This window comes from Malaclemys terrapin, chromosome 9 (genome assembly GCF_027887155.1).
Source record: "Malaclemys terrapin pileata isolate rMalTer1 chromosome 9, rMalTer1.hap1, whole genome shotgun sequence".
NCBI lineage: Eukaryota > Metazoa > Chordata > Testudines > Emydidae > Malaclemys > Malaclemys terrapin.
In genome coordinates this window covers 74,956,172-74,979,740 of record NC_071513.1, presented here as the reverse complement: position 1 = coordinate 74,979,740, position 23,569 = coordinate 74,956,172, and the positions used below count along the sequence as shown (strand labels likewise).

Genomic DNA, 23,569 nt, shown 5'->3' with positions numbered 1-23,569 from the left:
ATACAAGATTAAATCTCATCTCCAGTTTCTCTCCAGAAAACTGTCGTGACATTCTGAGGAAATTCATGCTGTCATCCTCAAATGTCTTGGATTACTTAAAGGAAAACTCTGCCATTTTGCTAAATGCACAGGCCAGAAAATGTTTATGGCAAGAAACTCTCCTCATCATGAATGAACTGTGATCTATACTTGTAAATAACTCAGACTATGATATCTAATCAATTTAGATTTTATTTGGAAAGATTATTTTGTTTTTGTTACAGTAGTGCTCAAAGGCCCCATTCAGCATTGGAGCCCTACACAGTAATCGCTGTACAAACACATAGGAAGACCTGCAGTCTTGCAGTCTGAGTATATCTATACTTCAGGCTGGGTGTGAAGGAGACATACTGCTAGCACACTAAAATAGTGTGTAGCTTCAGACGTGAGCAGCAGGAGGGGCTAACCTCTTCCCCTGTACATATCTAGGGTCTTGGATGGGATCCTGTTTGGGTGACTAGCCCCTCCTGTTGCTCACACACTGTGGCTACACACAATTTTTAGAGCACTAGCTTAATTGTGCAGGTATGTCTCCTCAAATTACACTCCCCAGCTCCAAGTATAGATATACCCTAAGAAGATAAAAAATAGATGAAGGGAAGAAGGATACAATATACCAGCAAAATGATCAGGTGATAATTAGCACACTTATTTAGTTCTTTTTTCCCCCAAAGGAGAGGGATAACATCCTATGTACAATATTGATATACCGTCTATTCACTATAGATATTCTTTTATAAATAACATGCCAGTATCTCAACCTGTCCATTGTCACTTTGCCAGTTTCCTGTGGGCACCACAGAGGAATTGGGTCTTAAGAAGATAATTGGAGAAGTGATGTACTGACTAGTTCAATATTGTTAATACTTAGCACAACACATGTTGAAAGCCATGTACAAACATCAGTTAATCTTCACCACACTCCAGTGAGGTACTGTAGCTAGCTAAGGATACACTGCAGTCAGGAGGTGAGATTGCAGCACTTGTAGACATACCCAAGTTAGCTTTGATCTAGCTAGACCAAAGCTAGCTTGAATAATAGTGAAGCCCCAGCAGCATGGACAGTAACCACTTGAGTATGTACCCAGGCTCCTCAGTGGGTGGGACTAGTCCATGCAGCTGCCCATACTTCTGCAGCTTCACTGCTATTGTTACTTGAGCTAACTTTGATCTGGTTAGATCAAAGCTAGCTGAGGTATATCTACACTTGCTGCAATCACACCTCACAATAGCAATGTAGACATACCTTAAGTATTATTGTTAACCCCATCTTGTAGATAGGAAAAGAGAGGTGGGTGGGTTAAATGATTTGCCCAAGGTCATAGCTGTAGCCACTGGGGGAGATATTTGTGGGATATTTTCCCCTAATGTTTAGAGAGGATGAGACAATAAAGTCTCCCTTATCCTCCAACTATGATCCAGGATTCATTAGGTTAATTTGATTGCCAAACTCTGAAGATGGTTCCAAATTTCTCTTTCCCCCACATGACTCTTCTGAAAGAGCAGTTTTTGAGGATAATTTTGAGTGTAAAAACAGGGAGGGTAACTAACCATTGGAACAATTTAACAAAGGTCATGGTGGATTCTTGATCACTCGCTATTTTTAAATCATGACTGGATTTTTTTTAAAGATATGCTCTAGTTCAAACAGGAATTATTTGGGGGGAGTTCTGTGGTCTGTGCTATGCAGGAGGTCAGACTAGATGTTTATAATGGTCCCTTCTGGCCTTGGAATCTATGACTCTATGATTCCATGCATTTTTGATGGATCTGGATTATGTTTAACCTTAATCCACTTGTGTGGAAGAACCGTCAAAGTCTCCATTTTGCTATAATACTCATTTAACAATAAGAACTTTAATATTTAATAATTAAACATTCTGTTTAAATATACAGTAACATTATCTTTACAGTCTCTTGCACGCAGTTTTTGTTAGCATAGCTCACTCCTTTGCATCAAGCACAGAAGGTTGGCTAGCAGAAATAGGGTTCATGCAGAATGTTAAAGCCATTTTAGGGAGAGGGGGAACCAAGACTAGAGACATGACATGTTTAACTGTGACTGTCTTCAGTGCAAAGTGTTATCTTGTGACATTTTGCTTTAGTGTCAAATAAGTAGCTTGGGGGCAAGAACTGGGATTAGGCTCAATGTTATTTAGCATCTTCAGTGATGAACTGGAAAAGGGGTTGTCATAGGGTGACACTGGCCTTTTAAGGAGGAGCAGGGCTAGTGTACCTGTCTGCATCAGTTGATCCAGAATAGGCTTTAAAAGAGGGCCCCTGGGGCTAGGGAAGGGAGGAGACCAGTGAGTCAGAGTTAGGAAGTAGGACTGCCAGAGTCCCCTGGGTAGGGAGGCTATGAGAGCCTGAAAGGTAAAAGGGGAAACATCCCATGGAGTTTGTGGCCCAGGGTGACCCAGGGAGCTGTTTGTATTTGTTTTGTTTAGATTTGGACAATAAGACTGCTTGAAGGAGGCTGTGGGCATGGCAGTAGATCCTTTGTAAACTGCTGAGAAGCCCTGCCATGTTACAGGGGTAAACATCCACGCTGAAATCCTGCCTCTGTTGGTGTCAATGAGAGTATTGCCACTGACTTCAATGGGAACAGGATTTCATCTCTTGTGGATAGTACTAAACTAGAAAATAATGTGCACACTAGTGAGGCTCAAACAATAGTATAAACGAAAAAATTGTGGAAAACACAAAATGGGAGTCAACCTGGAGAAATATCGGATAAAAAACAACCCAGAGCACTGATGATGGGGAGTGGGAGGGTTGGGAGAGGGAGAGAATACTTGTAAAGCAAGAATTTTGGAAAAGATCTGCACCAGATGTTCTCAGATGGCAGTAACTTAAATAGGTGCTCATAAGGTGGTATGTTAAAAATATACAGTGTGATTTTTGGCTTACATATTGTATAACAAGTCATCATCCATAGAGGCAAAAATCATTTTCTGGAGGGAGATGATGTGGCCCTGTGGATCAAGCGCTGAACTTGGATGTTAGACACCTTGGTTCTAGGCCTGCCACTGCTCTGAGACACCTCAGGCAAGTCATTTCACCACTCTGTGCTTCAGTTTCCCCATTTGTAAAATGAAGATACCAATACTGACCTTCTTTGAGCTCTGCTAATGAAAAGCACTCTATGAGAGCTAGGTGATATTATACTTGTCATTGGAATAAATGCACCTACAATAGAATGTTCAGTTCTGGACATCTTAATATTTGAAAGATGCTGATAAATTGAGGTGTATTCAAAAATGTAAAGCTCTGGGTGATTTGTTGATTAGACAATGATAAAAGAACTTAATTTGCTAAGTTTGCCTAAACAAAGACTTAGGGTAACATGATAATACTTTACTGTTTAACAAGAACCCCAAACAGAGAGTTGAATTATTTAGGGAGGTACAGGAAGAACAAAGCTTTAGTAATCAGATGACATTAAGCAAAGGAACATTTAGACAGAATATGAAGAGAAATTTCCTGACAATGAGAGCTGAATATTAACATAACAGATTTTACAGAAAAGGGATGGAAATTCCTTGCTTGAGATATTTAAAATTAGACAAGACAGGAAGCTTGGAAATATAATCTTGCATTGTCAGGGGAATGAGCTGGGTAACTTCACATATTTAATAGGTTTCTTTCTTCTCTAGTGTTCATGACACAAGAAATAATTGCACTGCTTCTTGCATAGTACATCTTATGTCTAGTGTGATAACTAAACTAGGTATTTGGGCTCAGTGTTTAGTGACCAATATCAGATTTTCTAAAGTCTTATCATAACCAGTCATGTATAAGATGCAGTGATTTCTGGCCCAACAGTCCTACTTTTTAAAGTGTAAGAAGACCTCTAGGCAGAGAAAATGTTTAATAATCCAATAAATTCATATAAACATTCACCTATTTGGATGTAAAAGCTTTAGACCCTAGGAGAACTGTTCAGGGGAACAATTCTTGCCAGAAAGAATTGCTAGCACAGTTTTCCTGGGCAGCATAGTTAGGGCATAAAATTGTTTAAACCAAATATTTGCTTTTGTTTCAATTATAAAGATGAGCCAAGATTTAGAATGTGGTTTTCTTCTGAGTCAATGGTAGGCTTACTGTATTTATTCCCTTCTCAAAAGAAAAAGAACTGCTAAGCTGAAGGCTGCTTCAGTTCTGCGGATAGCTCTGGTTTAATTTAAAATAAGTTGTTTGGGTTTTTTTGTTTGAGAAAATGCCCATGTAATTGATGATAAAACCTAGCATAAAACTCTTTATGCCTTGAGGCTGGCATAATTAATAAGCAGTTCATTAATGGCTTTCATTGAAGTTTGGCAGGTGTATTCTTCTTCCAGGTCAAGGAGCTCTTGATACAGTTCTTGTGGCTTTTAACATCTGCTATCCCTTGCCCTCTGGATTGTTCACCAGCTTTCTTTGATGCATTCAGGAAAAATGCTAGATTGACCTGATTGAAATCACCACTCAAAACATAGTGACATAAAAGATCAATTCCCCATTTACAATTAATTAAGAAACAGGTATGAGAAACTGCAGTCTTTGTATACTTCTTTGAGGTAAAGAATCAATGAGAATGTGATCTACAGTCAAGAAGAGACAGAATTTTAACTATAACATTTCAACAAAGAACAAACAACTGGAGTCCCTTTTTAGGTATACAAGAAATATTACCAAATAAGAGTTTGTTGATGTACCATACTATAGCTAAGAAGATATCAATTGAAAGAAGCAGCTGCTCAGAGAGTGCGAGTTGTATGTTTTTACTATAATCTCTGATGTGACGTGAAGGCTAAAACCTCAGACCGAAGGGGTCAGTGATGACCATCTCAAGACATGAATGAAGGCAAGAGATGTACTCCCTGAGATTGTTCTCCAGCATGGCATGTCCAGCAGTTGAGAGAGAACTGGCAGTGCTGGTCCCAGGCATACACATGCACTTGTTGGCACTTATGCTGGATGCAATGGTATAGGTCCAGAATATGATATGCTTCCTCACAAGGTCCTCAGATAGTCCCATTGAAGTTAACAAGACAGTTTTTGGAAATCAAGTGCTACTCTGCATGAGTAAGAATATCAGCTTCTGGTGCTTTGAAATTTTCTGTATGTAAGGAAAGTTTTCAGCATTCATATTCACATTCTCAGTGCATGGGTTTAGAATGTCATTGCTCATTTGCACATTACTGTACAGCATTTCTTAGACCCTGCTTAATGACCACAGTGATGATCACAATGCAGCCAGGTGTAACACAAGAATGTGTCACTTTGAGTCAAATAAAATATTTATCAATACTAAATCATTCCCTTTGCCCTCAAGAGGTAGCCTGGACTAGAGGATTGGGGCTAAGAAGCAAGAGCTCTGAAAGTCTGATTCTGGCCCTGCCACTGATTCTCTGTGTGACCTTTGAACTACTCACTTCAATTTTCCAATATGTAAAATTGGAATTGTAACTGTTACTTAGCTACATCACTAGAATTATATGAAGCTTAATTAATGTATGTACAGTGCTTTCAAAATTCATAGCACTAAGTGCTATGTGTTCTCATGTGTGTCAAGAGAGTGCAGTGATGGGCACACTAAATGCTTAAAATAAAGAAGTAAGACTTTAGGTCCAGATCCAGACAAGTGGTGAGCACCAGCCACTAAGAGTTCAGTACTTCTAAGGATTGTTCTTATTCACTCATGTTCACTTCCCTTTCTATATATCCTTGACCAACCAAGGGATAAGATCTAGAAGTGAGTAGCCTAGTTGCTGGTCTCTGCGTAACATTTGGAGGCCCTTACATGAGTGCAACTGTTCAGAAAAACCTTGAATACAGAGCTGCATCTCTGCTGCCTAATCTCCAGACAGAAAACATCCAATTGCAGAGATGAACATTAAGAACACATCCATAAGCATGAAATATTCACCCCAATTTAAAATCATCTAGTTGTAATGTTTAAAATACCAATCATTTTACAGCGATGCAAACTCCCTTCTAAAATCCACTGCCAAGCTCACTTGATTTTCTTTGACAGTGAACATAAAAGACCTCAAGTGTCGAAAGCAACAGAACCACAAAAATCTGAAATGTTGCTTAATTAGTATTTGGGAAGCTTGGGGCTACAGCGCATCTGTTAATTTTTATGTTACAACAAGCAGAAATACATTCACACTTGGCGGTATCATTAGCATTCTGGGCATCAAGTCACTAGTAGTAAATAGCAAATTTGATGCCCTCAAAAATGTTTAAAGATATGGCCTTGCCATTGGTGGAGTAATTTCCCATAAGAAAATAATCTTGATGGTTACAGCCAGAGACTGGATATAAAAGACGACCTCTGGCAACTACAGCAGTTTCTTTCTCTGGAAAAACAGTTCTTGTTTTTCCCTGGGGTTTCATATTGTGGAGCTCTTGACATGTTTGCTGTTTTGTTTACGAAGGGTTATGCTAGGGAAGGGAACTAGTTTGTGGTTTATGACAGCGTCACTGCTGAAGATTTGGTACATACTGTGATTTGTATCGCCCATTTGTGCCTCAGCCGTAAAAGTGCACTTTTTATCAGGAATATTTGTGAATATATAACAGCTCCAAAGACATATGGCCAATAAATAATTCAAAGTTATCTATCTTCCCTGCATATTCTTTATACACCTACCATGGTTTAATGCCTAGCTGGCTTGGAAACAATATTCTTTATGACAGTCCTAGTATAAAAATGTTTACTGACTGGCAGCAAACCACTGATTCTCAGGTTATTGCCTTGAAAAATAAACCCTGTCCTCCTAGTCTCCTTTTTCTTGCCTTTCTATTGTGCTAGCAGCCCTGAGGAGCATTCTCTTGCATTGTAAGTGCCTACAAAGTGGGTATGTTTAACACACGATTTCACTATAACTATAATGTGATTTAATTCATTATTTTCCTCCCTCCCCCTTGTCTTCTTTTCAGTTCAATTTCTGTTTACAGTCCCAAGGAGAATCCTAACACATTTGATGCTGCTGCTTTCTTCCAGTCTGTGGGAAATTTCCTGGGGATCTTTGCTGGATCGTTTGCAATGGGGTCCTCATACGCTGTTGTCACAGCTTTAATATCCTTTATTGTTTTCCAAACAGAAAAAACTCTGCAGGTTTGAAAGACTGTTAGCCTTGAGAGTTCTTTTCAAGACAATCTGTGATTTAAGATTGACCATCTTTACTTTGAGCTTGAACTTCTTGACCAGGGGTTTGAAGAGGCTCTGTAAACAAAGCCAGGTCCTCAGCTGGAGAAAATCAACACAGGTTCAATGGTTAACCAACGGAGGATCTGGCCCAAAATCTAGAGCCCTTACTCCTGTAAGTAGTCTCATTGACCTCAGTAAGACCACCCTTGTGCCTAAGGACTATTCCTTAGTAAAAGGTGCAGGACTGGACCCCAAATTCTCTTATATGGGAGACTCCTGAAATCCCTCTCTTTCCCCATTTATTTTATTTCTCCCCAAAACACTGTCATGCTGACCAGTCCTTTCAATCAACGAGAAATAGATCACCACACTGGACCAGACCAGAGAAGGGGAGGAGAGTCTGTGCGGTGCAACCTTACTCCAAGGACTGAGGTCACCTCCTTGACAGAGCTCACAGCCACTGACAGTCATGGGATTACAGGTTATGAAGTACCTGTTAGTATTTTAGCGTTCCTGAGAAAATCAAAGCACCATGACATCAAAATTCCCCTATGCTGTTCCACCTGACACTAACATGACATTATGTAATGAAACCCTTGCTTCATACCACACTCAGCCTCCCAGTAGTTGCTATATCTTAACTGACCCATATAACTACATAGAAATATAATGTAACTGGATAATAATCAGAAGAAGTGTTGTCTACTGGGTGAAATAGGCAAAAGGAGCCAGGACTCCTGGGTTCTATCTTAGACTCTGATAGTGACTCACTGTGGGACTTTAGGCAAAATACTTACCCTTGGTCTATGCTAGAGTTAGATCGACATAAATCCGCTTACGTCAACCTAATTATGTCAGTGTACACACTACAGCCTTGCTCCCACCGATGTAAGTGCCCTACTACACCGACATAATAAGTCCACCTCAACGAGAAGTGTAGGGCTCATGTCAGTGTAGTTAGGTTGATGCAGTGTCTGTGTAGACATTTCATTACTTACATCGGCTGTTAGCCGTCATATTTATCAGTTTCACAGCTAACCTAACAGGTGACTTAAGTTTCTAGTGTAGACAAGCCCTTGGGCCCAGAGCCTCAAAGGTAGTTAGATCCTAACAACCTTTGAGGATTAAGGCCTTAATCTCTCTATACCTCAGTGAACGCTGTCTTAAAATGGGTACAATAACAATTAATGTTTGCAAAGTATTTTGAGATGCTCACATAAAATACAATATTTAATTTACAATTTAAATAGTAGCAGTAATTAAATGAAGTACAAGCCAAGCTATTGACTACAAATCAAAGTGCAGCTTATCCGAACTGGGAAAGTCGTGATTCTCCTTTTCTGTACATCTTGCTTAGTCATTTACATTAACTGGTGTAAAAATGCTACTCACTTTGCACAAGTATAAATGACTACACAAAGCACTAATGTGTTAATCAGCTTTCCCATCTCAATTCCTTTGAGAGTCCAGTTCTGAAGCATCGATTATGCTTTCTAAACTGATTCCATTTAAAGGCTACATAGTAAAGTTGACCTTCCCTTTTGACAGAGACAATAAAGGCTGTGGACCAACTTGGCTTTTTGGTCATCTTGTTGCCATATCACCTTTTCACAGCCGCATTTCTTTGAAACCACATGACATGAGCACATTTCAACAGCTAATATAAATAGAAGTATATATGTGAAGTAGACTAATGCTGGATAAGTAATGCTAAATTCAATCACTTAGGCCTTGATCCAGCAAAGCACTTAATAACATGTATAATCTTAAGGCCCCATTGAAGGCACATGCTTATGTGCGTCGTATGATACAGTTGAATAGTTTTACGGTGCATTATTTCATTTATGATAGTGGGGGTGAATTTAGGCTGCAAAGCTGTCTGCTCTTTTTCCTTAGTATTTTTTAGCACTTGACAAAATTTACAAAGCTGTGTGAGTTCCCCATGTTGGAAACAGGCCTGTTCTTCCTCCTGTCTTGGAGTGCCTTCCTGTCAGCAGAAGCTGCTGGTCTTACAGGTAAGTGTTGCATTTTCCTGACTAAGCAAAGACTGTGTGGCTCTTTAGTAAATCTGTGATGTGGGAAAACAGCACACCTATTTTGAACATGACATCTTATATGAATCTTCCAAAATCCAGTTGCTTCTTTTCATTGCTTAAAAGTGGGGGTGCTGCAAACATCCATCTGCAGTCACTAGGGTTACCATACGTCCGGTTTTTCCCAGACATGTCCGGCTTTTCGGCAATCAACCCCCCGTCTGGGGGGAATTGCCAAAAAGACGAACATGTCCAGGAAAATGCCGGCCGGGCACTTCCCCTCCCGCAGCTGCTCTGCTCCTCCCCTGACTCTTCGGCTGTGTTTAAGAGCCGAGCTGCCCGAGCGCTATGGGCTTCAGGCAGCCCCCTTGCCTCCGGACCCCAGCCGCCGGCCGGGCACTTCCCCTCCCGGGCTCCGGCGGCACAGGGTCTGGAGGCATGGGGGCTGCCCGAAGCCGGTAGCGCTCGGGCAGCTCGGCTCTTAAACAGAGCCAAAGAGTCAGGGGAGGAGCAGAGCCTCCGGTCGTGGCAGCTCTGCTCCTCCCCTGACTGCTCGACTCTTAAACAGAGCCGAAGGCTACGGGCTTTGGGCAGCCCCCATGCCCCCGGACCCTGCGCCGCTGGAGCCCAGAGATTGCTTTCTTCAACACACAGAACAAGTGAAAACATTCATACACAATGGAAAATGTACACAGACATAATCCCCAGTAATGCACAGAAGTAATCTGTGCAATGCCCAGACTCTAATTGATTTCATAATGTGATTAGGAAGAATATGATTCTTAATAGTTTAAGCCTATTGATGTTTTTGATACTGTTATTTTTGACAATGAACTGCCATAATTCCCACCAGGGAAAGTTAGAGGAAAACCTGAACGCCTGAGCGTTAATAGAGAGCCCATTTAGTTTTGCTGGAGAAATTGCTCAAGACCTGTTAATTTTTACTTTGAACATGATCCTTGTAAAACTTTTGGGATCAGTGAGGCCCTGGGTGAAATCCTGGGTACCCTGAAGTCAATAGCAAAACTCCCACTGGCTTCAATGGAGCCAGGATTTTGCCCTTTGTGTGATAAGTCACGTGTTCAGAGGACTTTGAAACCAGTGTGTGGTTTGTTGTAAATTGCTGCATGCTCACTCCTCTTCCTCCTTTTTATGCACAATTTTCTGTTTCATTCTGTGCCAAAGGTGGATGAATGCCAATGTAGCACAAGTTAAACAATAGAGCCATGCTCTATCACTTTCCAAAGAATAGGGTTACCATATTTAAAAAAATAAAAAAGAGGACACTCCACGGGGCCGTGGCCCCGCCCCTTTCCCACCCCCAGCCCTGCCCTAACTCCGCCCTTCCCCAAAGTGCCCGCCCTAATTCCGCCCCATCCTCTGAGCACCCCGCATTCCCCCTCCTCTCTCCCAGCCATGCGAAATGGGCTGCCCGAGCACTACTGGCTTCACGGTTTGCCAGGCAGCCCCCAGACCCTGCGCCCCTGGCCGGCGCTTCCCCAGCACAGCTGGAGCCCAGGAGGGGAAGCGCCCAGCCTGGGGTGTAAGGTCTAGAGGCTGCCCGGCAAACCATGAAGCTGGTAGCGCTCGGGCTTCGGGCAGCCCCCATGCCTCCGGACCCTGCACCCCCGGCCGGGCACTTCCCCTCCCGAGCTCCGGCAGCTGCTGTGCTCCTCTCCTGACTCTTCGGCTCTGTTTAAGAGCCAAGCTGCCCGAGCACTACCGGCTTCGGGCAGCCCCCAGGCCTCTGGACCCTGTGCCCCCGGAGCCCGGGAGGGGAAGTGCCCAGCCAGCGGCTCAGGGTTCGGAGGCATGGGGACTGCCCGAAGCCGGTAGTACTCGGGCAGCTCGGCTTTAAACAGAGCAGAAGAGTCAAGATAGGGAGCACAGCAGCTGCGGGAGGGGAAGTGCCCAGCCAGCGGTATTTTTCCTGGACATGTTCGGCTTTTTGGCAGTTCCCCCCAGACGGGGGTTTGATTACCAAAAAGCCGGACATGTCCGTGAAAAAACGGACGTATGGTAACCCTACAAAGAAAATCCAACTTTAAACTGAACAAGGCCTTGTTTAGTCCTGTTGTGCTCACTGGCCATTTTCAAAACATTACCTCTAATAACCTGCTATTTACCTAGACAAAAAAATGGAATAACTTCTAAATCCTTTGAATTTAAGCTGAGAGTGATTTCCCACGCTTTCTAAAATAGGATTTTTAAAACCTTCTCCCCAGTTGAATCCATGGGTGTCACGTTTAGCCAGGAACCAATGTGGTGCTACTAAATTTTTAAATAATTGAAAAGCGGGGTTCATAATGGAAACACTGATACTGCCTCTAATGCCGTCACTGCTTCAGGCACTGCTATACTGAAGGCATGTTCCACTGTCAGAATGCTGGAGTAGGGTTACCATATTTCAGCAAGAAAAAAAGAGGACGGGAGGAGCCCCGCCCTAGCCCCGCCCCTGCCCCTCCCACTTCCCACCCCCCCAGAACCCCCAACCCTCCCCCCGTTCCTTGTCCCCTGACTGCCCCCTCCTGGGACCCCTGCCCCTAACTGCCCCCCAGGACTCCACTCCCTATCTAAGCCTCCCTGCCTCTTGTCCCCTGACTGCCCCAACCCTTATCCACACCCCCACCCCCAGACAGACCCCTGGGACTCCCACGCCCCATCCAACCACTCCCCACCCCCTGACAGCCCCCCCCCAGAACTCCCAACCCATCTAAACCCCTCTGCTCCCTGTCCCCTGACTGCTCCGATCCATCTCCCCACCCCTGCCACCTGACAGCCCCCCCCAGAACTCCCAAACACTCCCCCCCTGCTCCTTGTCCCCTGACTGCCCCCTCCTGGGACCCCTGCTCCTAACTGCCCTCCAGAACCCCACCCCCTACCTAAGACTCCCTGTTCCTTGTCCCCTAACTGCCCCCTCCTAAGACCCCCCCCCCAACTGCCCCCCAGGACCCTACCCCCTACCTGTACCCTGACTGCCCAAAACTTTCTCCACTCCCCCCAAAAAGCCCCCCCCGTTTCTTGACTGCCACCTCCAGAACCTTCCTGCCCCCTGACCTCCTTACCCTGCTGCTCAGAACAGAGTGTTGGGCTCTGTGCAGCCGAGCCGGACACATGGCTGAGCTCCCCAGCACAACAAAACCCGGTCCCTGGCCCTGCACAACAAAACCCGGTCTGGCCCTGCACAGTGCTGCTGGACCGGGCTGCAAGGGAGCTGCCGGCTCAGAATGCAGGGCGGATCCGGCTCCTCTACAGCTGCTCCTGAGTCCAGCCCGGGACTTCCCTGCAGCCCTCCCAGCCGCTCGCTCTGCTCTGCGGGGGGGAAATCCCGGACATTGTGAGTGCTTTACAAATTCCCCCCGGACGCTATTTTTAGCACAAAAAGGAGGACATGTCCGGGTAAATCCGGACGAATGGTAACCCTAGCTGGAGTAGACTGCATGACCAAATAATTGGCATATATAATTTCTTCACACTTTAAATATGGTGACACATAATGTACTCTCTCCCACTAGTCACTTGGGATGGTGTTTCATTTTTTTAACATATAAAATGTCAGAAATCAAAGCCCTAATTACCAATGGCACTGAGGGGTTTTATAGTGACATAGTAGCCATATCAGAGGGGTAGCTGCGTTAGTCTGGTTGTAAAAAGCAACAAAGAGTCCTGTGGCACCTTATAGACTAACAGACGTATTGGAGCATAAGCTTTCATGGGTGAATACCCACTTCATCAGATGCCATAGTAAACTATTTTTAATGGCCAGAAAGTGAGTGGAAAGCAAAGTCATGATCCAATTAAAAGAAAAAAACCAGAAAAGTACAAGGAAGTTAAGCTATTGCTTATAAATAAAGGAACTGACATAGATGTTAAAAAAGGAAATTGCTCCACCCACACACATTGCAAGGAAAACAAACCCCGCCCTTTTAGTTCTGTCACTAGCAATTCTTTTCATATGCACGTTCTTTGTCTCAGTTGGCAATTGTTAATTACATTGCCTCATTTATCAGCAGGGTTCAGCCTCTGTCACTTAGCGTCTATGAAAGGCCTTTGTCAGAAGCTGTTAGGAAAAAAGAACACATGCAGTCTTCCTTGTAGCGTCAGAAGTTCAAAGCTGAGTTTTCCAAATGCAACAGCTATTAATACTGTATTGACATTTCAGCTTAAAGTAGATATTTTTAACCATTTGCTTTTAACCAGTTCCAATGTAACTTTCATCTTCTCTCACCCTTGCCTGAAAATGCTCTTATCCACTCCTTCCATAATGTTTTTTTAAGTTATATTTCAGAGTGGGGTTCATACTACTGTTTAACAGATCCTCGGGTGACTTGACTTAGTTTGCCAGTAGCACATTTCACTGCACAATGAGAGATGCAAATTTAGGAGGAAGCGTCTGATTTCTTAATCCCGAACTAGTGGAATCTATTTAAAATGAGGTTAATCTATGCAGCCACCAGAAGGAGCAATGCAGTGGACTATGCTTATGTTCACAGATGCTGATTTTTATTATTCCGAGTGGATGTTCCACCCCTGCTCTGCCTTGAGGCCACTCCTCTACACTGTGCCTTACCCTGAGGCCTTGCCCTCACTCCACCTCTCCCTGCCCTCACTCTGCCCCCTCCCTGAGGCTCCCCACCCACCGCTCACTGCTCTCCCCTGAGCATCTTCCACCAGCCACCAAACAGCTGATTGGCGGCCCTGACAAACAGCTGATCAGCACCGCCAAAAAGCTGTGGCAGGTGAGTGCGCAGAACCCCTATTTCTTTCTATGGGTGCTAGAGCCCCAGAGCACCCCTGAAGTCAGCAGCTATGCTTATGTTACAGAAGAGCCTCTTGGCCTAAGCAGTCACTTCCAGGGTTGTATTAAGAGCACACCTCTCATAGTGCGCTCCTTGGCCAAAATGCAGGGCTCTGTTACAAGTTATACCTTTAGGAGTTTAGTCTGTCTAGCACCTTGCAAAATCAGGCCATTAGATAGTAAGACTTACAGGGAAGTAATTTCCTTTTGCCTATTTGTGAAATGATCCATCAAGGAAATTTATTCTCTCTCTCTCTCCTTTAGTAAAGGAATTATTTATAAATTAATGCACACCATCAGTGATGCATTTTAGGATAGCAGTTGCCTCTTTTGTGGCATGAGTCCCATTATCAGCATCACATATTGCCATCTTTTACCCTAAGATGAATTGCCACTATCAATATAAACAATGGAGTAAAAGTCATTGAGACTGATTTCCTTATGCCTGGCATCAGCTAACAAGCTGTTATAATTCCTATGGATTTCACAAATGGAGTAAAAAGCAACTAGATTGGTAGACTATTTAAAATCTTATTACCTATTATCAAAGAGGTTGGCATAGTTGGAGTTTAGATATCTGCTAATTGATTTGGTTCATATGGCTATCACTTTTTTTATCAGGTTTTTCATTTTTTTATATTACATCTCTACCCCGATATAACACTGTCCTCGGAAGCCAAAAAATCTTACCACGTTATAGGTGAAACCGCGTTATATCGAACTTGCTTTGATCTGCTGGAGCGTGCAGCCCCGCCTCCCTGGAGCGCTGCTTTACCGCTTTATATCCAAATTCATGTTATATTGGGTCCTGTTATATGGGGGTAGAGGTGGACATTACATTTTCTAATAATTTAATTTCTTCAGAAAGATCATTCCTGTTGTATTGCATTGATGAACCAGTTTTCCATTTCTCCCTAAATCTTTCACTTTAATCCATAGTTCTGCTTCAGTGATGGAGGTGCTGAGTTAGTGCTCTTTTTCAGTTTTTAAAAAAAAGGAGCGGAGGGAATGGAAAAGTAAGTTAGTCACTACTATCCCCAAAAAACAAAGCCACAAGTACAAGCAACTGATAAGAGTCTTTCTCACTCTCTCTGCTCTGATAGATCTAATCACATTCTCCTGTCCAGAATTCCAACATTGTTCATTCTCAGTAAAACCAAGAAGTGTGCATTTAATTTAGCAGGAAACTGAGACAGACATTTACATTTTTGGCTCCAGAATCTGACGTTTTAATGAGAAAAGAACTAGTGAATATTTTTATCTTTGATGCATGCTATGTAGGTGATAGCAGTCCAGAATCAAACTGAAAGATGTCAGAAGAAAATTGGACAATTCCGCTAATAAGTCTTTGAAAAAAATATGTAATTGCCTAATTTATATCCCATACACAGTGAAGAAAGCATTTTGCTGTCAGGCTGATTCCTGTCTTCAAAATCCAATTTTAATACTTCTTGTCAAAGAATTTCCAACCTCACTTAACAATGCCCTTCCAAAATGGAAAGTTCCATGTTTGCCTTTTTAGGTAATTCTTGCCTTGTTTCCTATGTAGTTACATTAAATTGCACATGGTCGCCAAATCTCTTAAAAAGACACATTCCAATATCTTCCCCTCATGCTTTATGATACATCTTATGTTGTAACTGCCATGGCTGTGCACAGCAAGCCTTGTTTTAGCAACATATACATATCCTGCTGCAAGCACTCCATCTCCCCTGGAAATAAGGTTCATATGGTCTATGAAATTCCATTTTGAAGGATGGTGGTGGCACTTAAAGGCTCAGACCAGAACCCACACTCCGTATCAGATACTCTGTGGTTGATACTGGTCTCTCTTATTCCAGTTTTTCACTGGAATAGTAGCATTGATTCAGTGAAGGTACTCCTGGTGTGAGATCAGTGTCAGGCCCTTTACATACCACGGACCCAGTATTCACATTGCCTCAGGAAACAGTAAATAGACAAGTATCAGAGGGGTAGCCGTGTTAGTCTGAATCTGTAAAAAGCAACAGAGGGTCCTGTGGCACCTTTGAGACTAACAGAAGTATTGGGAGCATAAGCTTTCATGGGTAAGAACCTCACTTCTTCAGATGCAAGAACCTCACTTCTTCACTTGCATCTGAAGAAGTGAGGTTCTTACCCACGAAAGCTTATGCTCCCAGTACTTCTATTAGTCTCAAAGGTGCCACAGGACCCTCTGTTGCTTTTTAGTAAATAGACACTTATCCCACCTATAATTAACAATTGTATTTGACAGTCACAAATCAATTTTTACAACCAGGGTTGAATTTAATAGTCAATTTTTAAAAAATTGGCAGAATGATGGCTCATGTAGTGGAAACTGAACAGGAAATTCATACTTTCATTTTTATTGTTGACCCAGGGGCTAGTGATATTTAGAAATAGTCCTGCTTAGCCATATTTTTTTTAAACTGGCTTTTCATTGTGTGAGCATTTATTTATCCATAACATTCCGACATCAGCTTTAGACTACAAAATACAGGGCAGCCTTCAAGCCCTAGAAGAGGAACTGAAGCCATTTGGGAGAATGAGTCCTTAACATAAACTTGAAATTCCCAGCACTGCTCTCTAATGACCCTTGCACAATAGATCCAGCTGAGGGGATGAGCCCAGTGCTGAATTAAAAGAAATATTACAAAAACAAAGAAAGGGCAGTTAAAGCTCAGTGAAATTTTCCTGGTTTGTAGAAGCTTGTATTAGTGCAATAGAAATACAGTCAGGTGAATAGAATTCAGAAGCCAAGAGAATTTCTGCATTGCTGCATGGGAAAATAAGGTTTTTCATTTTCTCTTTGGTGGCAGATGTTCTTTGTGCCATTGTTCATATTTTTTTCCTACCGCCTTCTTCTTTCTTCCATCAAAGGCACATGGATGCCATTCCTCAGGTCTTCCCAGAAATGAAAAGAAAGGGAGACTTAAAGTACCGAAAACTGGTTTCGGCTGGACAATACTTTTACATCTAGCAGTTTAAAGACCGTCAGAAAACTGAGGAAGGGCTAGTAAAAGAATCACGTTACTTTATTTAGTCTTTAGCCTTTTTATTTTTTTCCTTCAAACGATGTTTGTCATTTTTTAAATATTTCTTCTTACTTTGTCCTTCCTTTTTTTTTTTTTGCATCCTCATTTTGGTCCTTGTTTCCCACTCTTCTTCAGTCATTGATACCCCCAATTTCAAACATCTGAGAGGCTTTGATTAGCATTCAATATCTCAAATGTTAATCTGAGGCTTCTACAAACTAGCCAGTCCCATCCCCAGGATCACCTTCACCCTCCCTTTTTAGCCAAGTTTACTGCAGGGCATCCCTATTGCTTGCAGCTTGTTCAGAATGCACCACTCATTTGCTCACTGGCTTGAGTATCTGTGATCATATTAAGCCTGCCCTGCATTTTTTACTACTTATGAAATAGTGGATTATCTTACATTGGCACTGTTATTTTTTAAACCCCCTGGTCTACATTTGAAACCTCCTCACTAAGCCTCTCCAGATTAATATTTACACAGATGCACCACCTGCTTTTTGGAGATTTCACCACCTGCTTTTTGGAGATTAGGCCAAGTGCATGAGCTCCTATGCCCATCTGGTTTCTAATTGAAGTCAATGGGACTCCCTGAGAGTCCACCCACCAGGATCACTTTACATGAGTGGGGCCTACATCCACTAGGCAGTCATGTTTTCACTCTGGAGGATCCCAGGATCATTCCCTCTGTTAGTTGCAGCCCACATTTAAGAGTTTTCGTTTTTCCAGAGATGCTTTTGTACAGTCACCATTGGCCACTTATTTATCCCCAGTTTTCCTTTTTTGCTCTGTGTGGTCCCTTTGTTTATCTTTAACTTTAAGATGGGTATGTTGTTAATGAATTTTTCAATGTTTTCAATTGTTATACTGTGTTTACTTTATGATCAGCAGCTCTAAGCACCTTACTGTGGGACTGGGAAGGAAGAGAAGCTTAACAATAATTAATGTTACCGTATATGAGAACCTTTATATTCCTGATAAGATTGTTGTTCCTTCTCTCTCCTCATGACCTCACTCAGGCTGGGGAAATATAATTACTGCCACTCCGTTACAGTCACTGACCCTGTCATTCTGGGCGACAGCTTTTTTTCACCAGAGTGGTATTTTAAGCTGGGTTTTGCTGTTTGCCTTATAATAAGCAGTGTGCAATGTGCAAGGCAAACAGACATGCAGAGGGCAAAATGGCCTTCACATACTGCACTCTTTCAGCACCCACTGCTCAAAAATGCATTTGGGGGAGAAAATTAACATTTTCCCCCTCTTTAGCCTATGTCACAGTTTCATTATTTTCTATACTTTTTATTATCTTATAATTGAGTAACAAACTTAGATAACTGTCAGTCTGACTGTGATCAGAGATTGTTATACGCAGTTATCACTCTATATTAAACTGTCCAAGTAGATGGCAATGAAATGTCTGGGATGGAGGGAGGGGAAGATCTGATAAGATTTCTATCAAAATTCTAGTTTGCTTGAAAAACATTATTGTAGAACATACCTTAGCATTTCTCTATTACAAAAAGCTTTTAACACAATCTAATTAGTTTTTGAGCAGGCTAATCCCGCTCTTTGACTACTACAAGGTAGAAAATAGAAGCAGCTGACTCTGGCCTTTCTTTGCATTTCAGGAATTGTTGCAGTCCTTTTTTGTGGAGTCACACAGGCCCATTATACCTACAACAATCTGTCATCAGATTCCAAAATGAGAACTAAACAGGTAGAGTACAAAAATAACTGACTTTTTCTCTTCTGGTGCTGTAATGAATATAGAGAGGTACTGCCAGCGTAGCTGGAAGGGTTTTCATTAAGGATCATGGCAAAGGAAAAGGCTTATGTCTTCATTTCAGGAGAAGGATATTTGTAGAGATTTTGCCAGGAAAACATTAACAATTCTCTTGCTAAGCAAAAAAGTAATAATCTAGTCTTTGAGAGACCAGAAATATAAAATATCCATCTAGAAGATGAAAAGTGTAGAGCTAGTAATAATTTACAGGAACTTCCATCTGAAACTGCTGCAAAGCTTAGTAGGAAATCCAACAGCTCTAGTGAGTGAAGATGGAACAGTTTTAGAGACTGGGTTCTTGTGGATTTTTTTTTTTTGCGAAGGTGTTTTTGGAGCAGTGTGGGCCAGCCCTCAGTCTCCAGCATTGACAGACTTCTCTCCCCTCATGAAATCTGTGGCCTAGTAAAGAACATGCGGGTGACTGCAAGGTTCCTTTTCAGTGAACAATTTGGGAGGCAAGAAAGTCAGTTTTTTGTTTGTTTCTAGTAAAATGTTTGAGTCTTTCAATTGAATGTATTTTTGAGAACTTGGAGCTGCTTTCAGGAGTTGAGCCTTTGGGCCACAATTCACAAACACTCTGCAACACATCAAAGAACAAATGTTAAGCGGCCGAGTCACAGGACAGCCACCACACACCTCAGGGAGGCCCAGCAAATCCCAGTACCCTTCAACCTTCAGTTCCTTCTCTCTGACAGTTTGACAGCAAGGAGCTTTCACATATGCTAGGACTCATTTTGCTCTGGGGAAGTGAATAGTATTTTATAATATGGATCTTTTGTATCATTTTTGTCTATGAAAACTTGTTAAATTTTTAAAAATAAATGGCTCAAAAAGAAGCCCATTCCCCTCAAGGTACTTTTCTTTTTTGCTTGCTTGCTTGTCTTCAACAGTCGCCCTCATTTCAGCTTCCAGAGAACTTGCCAGACAACTTATCTCTCTTGTTTCCAATCCCTGCTCAAATCACCCTTCTCTGAAAAGCCTTTACAAGACAACCACTGCTAGACCCCTTCACCAGCTCCAACTCATACAGACAGATCAGTCACTGTTTGTGTCTGCTCTATTTTGTCTTTGACTGAACTATTTTGTAAACTAATTGGGACAGGTACTCTGTTTTGTTTGTAAATCAGCAAGTACATTGCCATTTGATAAGTATTAATAAGAGGTGATTGTTTTTCTTGCGCTGCATTTTAAACTGTTTGTAAGAAAGTCAGTGGCTGAAGGGAAACCTCTCAACAAGCTCCAAGAGCTGAGCCAAGTATGATTAGAAGAAGGTGACCTTCATGAATGGCTACAATGATGAATGTTTTAGGGCTTGTCTTCACTGCAGCATTAGCTTGAGTTATCTACACTTGAGCTAACTCCCTCTCAAGCTATCCTAGCTCGACTGAGAGCAGTCACCCTGCAAAGTAATACTCGAGCTGCACAGAGTGTTTGTATTTAGCAGCACAGGGTAGCTACATCTCTACCCCATGACTAGCTCAAGAGTCAGCAGCACTTGAGCTTAATCCCATATCATCTCACTGGCCAGTTAGCTCAAGTTTAAAGCACCTCTTAACTCAAGCAAAAGATCCGTGTATGAACACAGGAGCGGGGTTAGGGGCAACACTTGAATTATACTTTGAGCTAACACTATAGTAAAGACAAGCCCTGTGTGTGGCTGAAGGCTGGATACATGAGCTCTGACTGCAAGTTGCAATGAATGATGTTACCTCAAATGGACAACCCTCACGTGGATCAACTCAGCTCCTTCTTAACTACCTCTGAAACCACCTATAACTCTAATTCACATCCAACTACGAAAAGCCTTTTGAATACTTCTGTGCAGAGTGAAGTAATTGGCCCATTGGGAGTCAGGATCACTCTTCAAAATTCTTTACCTTGAAACGAATCTCTTCCATGCCAAAAATGGTATGCTCTGTTGCATTTGCTTGTCAAAACCAAGGGGACATACCAAAGCCTTAAGGGTGCTTCAGCTGTGGCAGCCTTGGGCCTATGCTGCCTATAGCTCGCACCTCCAAACACCACAAATAATTGACAGCTCTAAAAATAAATCTACCAACAAACAACCCATTCTCTCGGCATCCTGCAGTACTCCTTCCCCATCTATCAGCAGTTTGGCATCGGCACTGCACAGTAACAAGGCATTTCCTCCAGCTCCCAGGTCTGCTGCTGTGCTTGTTGCACTCCTGATGCACTGGGGAGACTCTACCCCCAGTAGCCTTCTTAATAACTTGTCAGCTGGGAAGTATCATAGATATGCCAAAATTGTGTGTGTGTGGGTGGGGGACTAGATGAGGTTCTGCTCTTCTTACTACTCATAAGGCTCTGGGGAACCTAGGGCTAACCCTGCTTGATAGCTTTGATGCAGTTCTCCTCTGGCCCCAGGGTTGACTCTGAAGTTATAGCAGGATTTGTAGCACCTATCAAGATAAAGGCAAAGCACCTAATTGCCCTGGACTCCACTTCAGATTTCTCAAGACTTCCTGCTACTCCACCTTCATGCATATCTGCTGTCAAAAATCAATTGTTATTTAGGTCAGTGGTTCTGGCATATATGATGAGAATCTTCTAGCCTATTCTCCAGCAAACTGTATTAGCAGTTTTGGCAATCCCTGCACAGCTAAGTGGAGATGCAGAGGCATCTCTCACTGTGGTGTTCTGTCAATCACAGCTTGACTGGAAGAAGTTTCCTGCATCCCAGGTGTCATTCTCCTTGATGTACAAACTGTAGCTTCATGTCTATGCCTGTGACTTCAGTGCTAAGAGGTTTTTTTCTTACTTGGAGAAGTTGTAGGAGTGTCCACACACTGTGTGCCTCTGGAGAGTCATTAAGAACTCTCCTCCAAAGGATCTAAGTCTGAGCTCAAATCTGTTTTCCATTAAAATGTTCTAAGGATAATATGATGGATAGTGATGTGGGTATCTGATACCACTGTATCAGCCAGGTACATGGACAGCTAAATATCCGTTTGATCACTGGAAATATGTCCACAATTTCTCTGCCCTTTTTCCCTAGGGGTGGTAGAATTCAGGCATCTGAAATGTTGACCATATGTGCAATGGGTATGATCAGAGATGGGAGGGAGGAGAATATTCTGACCCCTTGACCCTGTTATCCTCTCCTATATTTTTTTAATTCCCTCTTCTTTTCTTGTTCCCAATAATAAAAACAAATAATTTCTAAAGTTATTTTGTGCCCTCATATTCCTGCCATCAGCACTTTGAGCAATGTCCCTTGAAGCTTTAATAATACTGTGGGTTGGGCTTCTTGCATTGCTCTACATCACACCCTGTTCAGATGCTGCGCATCTTCTGCCTGCCATTGTGGTGTTACAGCAGGATGGGCTGTGGTCCCAATAGCATCAACAGCAATCTGATGGTGCAAGGTGTCTCTAACAGTTAAAATATATTATAATGGAGCCTAGTTTGTAGAGTTTTTCCCTGCTTTCTACTTGTATCCAGTTCAAAATGTTAAATTTTGAGCTAGTATCTGGTCTCTGAAGAGTTGCCTTAAGGCTTATTCAATCATAGCATGTCACTGTAGCTAGCTTTGGATTTCTTCTACTTCAAAAGGTCTGTGCAGTGCAACCACATGGAATTTTTAGTACTGTTACTCAATATTATTGTCTGCTGTATTATGCAGTGAATCAAAATATGTATTATTGATGTTTCTGTGGCTAATGCTAACTACAACTGGTCTTCCCTACACAACCATGGTTCCATACGATGTCTCTGTTTAGGTGGGGAAAAGACTGTTTTTTGTCACTTTAATAGAAGTTTGAATCACTTCATTCATGGTTTTTAATCCTGAAGTCTTTACTTAGTTTTGACACAGTCATTATTCGGGCATGATTCTAGATCAGATTCAACCTGTGGTCCACAGACTCCTGGGGGTCTGCAGACTATGTCTAAGGATTCCATGAAAGATTGTTGTTGCCATAGAACAGTGTTTTTTAACCTGTGGTCTACGTACTCCTATTGGTCCGCAGTCTATGTCCAAGATTTCCAAAGGGGTTCACACCTCCATTCGAAAATTGTAGGGGTCCACAAATGATTGAAAACCACTGTTCTCGATGAAGTCAAATGGAGATTTGCCAGAATAGGGACAGAGTAGAAACTGAGAAAGGTCTAAAGCATTTGGCCCAGAATTGGTTACTTTGGGTTAGGGGATGAACTTTAGTTTTGTTAGCGATTTACAAAGTTTGGGGATATTTGCTGTGTTATCCTCAACCTGTACTGTAGATGCTTATTTAAAAAAAATATTTTAATGGACTATGAAGATCCTAAAGGGATCTAAATATCTTATGCAAAATGTAGACATCCCTGGGGCTTCTCATTTTCTGGTAGTGAGAATTTAGCCAACACTTGCCATTTAGAAAAAAGGAAATTATCTGGAATAATATATTCCAACCTGGGCACCCCATTACCTGAAAATTTGAGGGTAGAACAATAATTAGAGAAAAGTAATTCAAATTCACAGAGGATTTCAAAGTTTGGTTTCAGGCAGACTTGGTGGTGGGCTACTCTGGGATTGCCCCAAAAAAGCCCTGGGATTGCCCAGGAGCTGGGTGGGTGAGATGGCAGAAAACCAGGCAGGTTTCAGTCAGAACCCAGCCTGGTTCCATCAGAACTGAGTCAAAATCAAACAGTCTCCTCAAAAGGTTTTGTCATTTTTCTGTAATAATTATTTGAGCATTGGAGAGGATGACTGAGGATAGGTTAAGAGTTAAATATATAGGC

The 23,569-nt window shown here is 42.3% G+C and overlaps 1 protein-coding gene and 1 long non-coding RNA gene across 2 annotated transcripts in view; one reads left to right on the top strand and one right to left on the bottom strand.

Moving 5' to 3' along the window:
• The window catches only part of SLC9A9 (solute carrier family 9 member A9), a 328,270-nt gene that overhangs the window by 146,905 nt on the left and 157,796 nt on the right, over window positions 1–23,569 (top strand). Inside the window, exons 7-9 of the mRNA XM_054040764.1 lie at window positions 6,970–7,108; window positions 9,090–9,195; window positions 18,675–18,763. Of these exons, the coding sequence (XP_053896739.1) occupies window positions 6,970–7,108; window positions 9,090–9,195; window positions 18,675–18,763 (334 nt within the window). The remainder of the gene's footprint in view (window positions 1–6,969; window positions 7,109–9,089; window positions 9,196–18,674; window positions 18,764–23,569) is intronic.
• LOC128843714 (uncharacterized) overlaps window positions 1–23,569 on the bottom strand; it is a 71,505-nt gene that overhangs the window by 37,420 nt on the left and 10,516 nt on the right. The window lies entirely within an intron of this gene.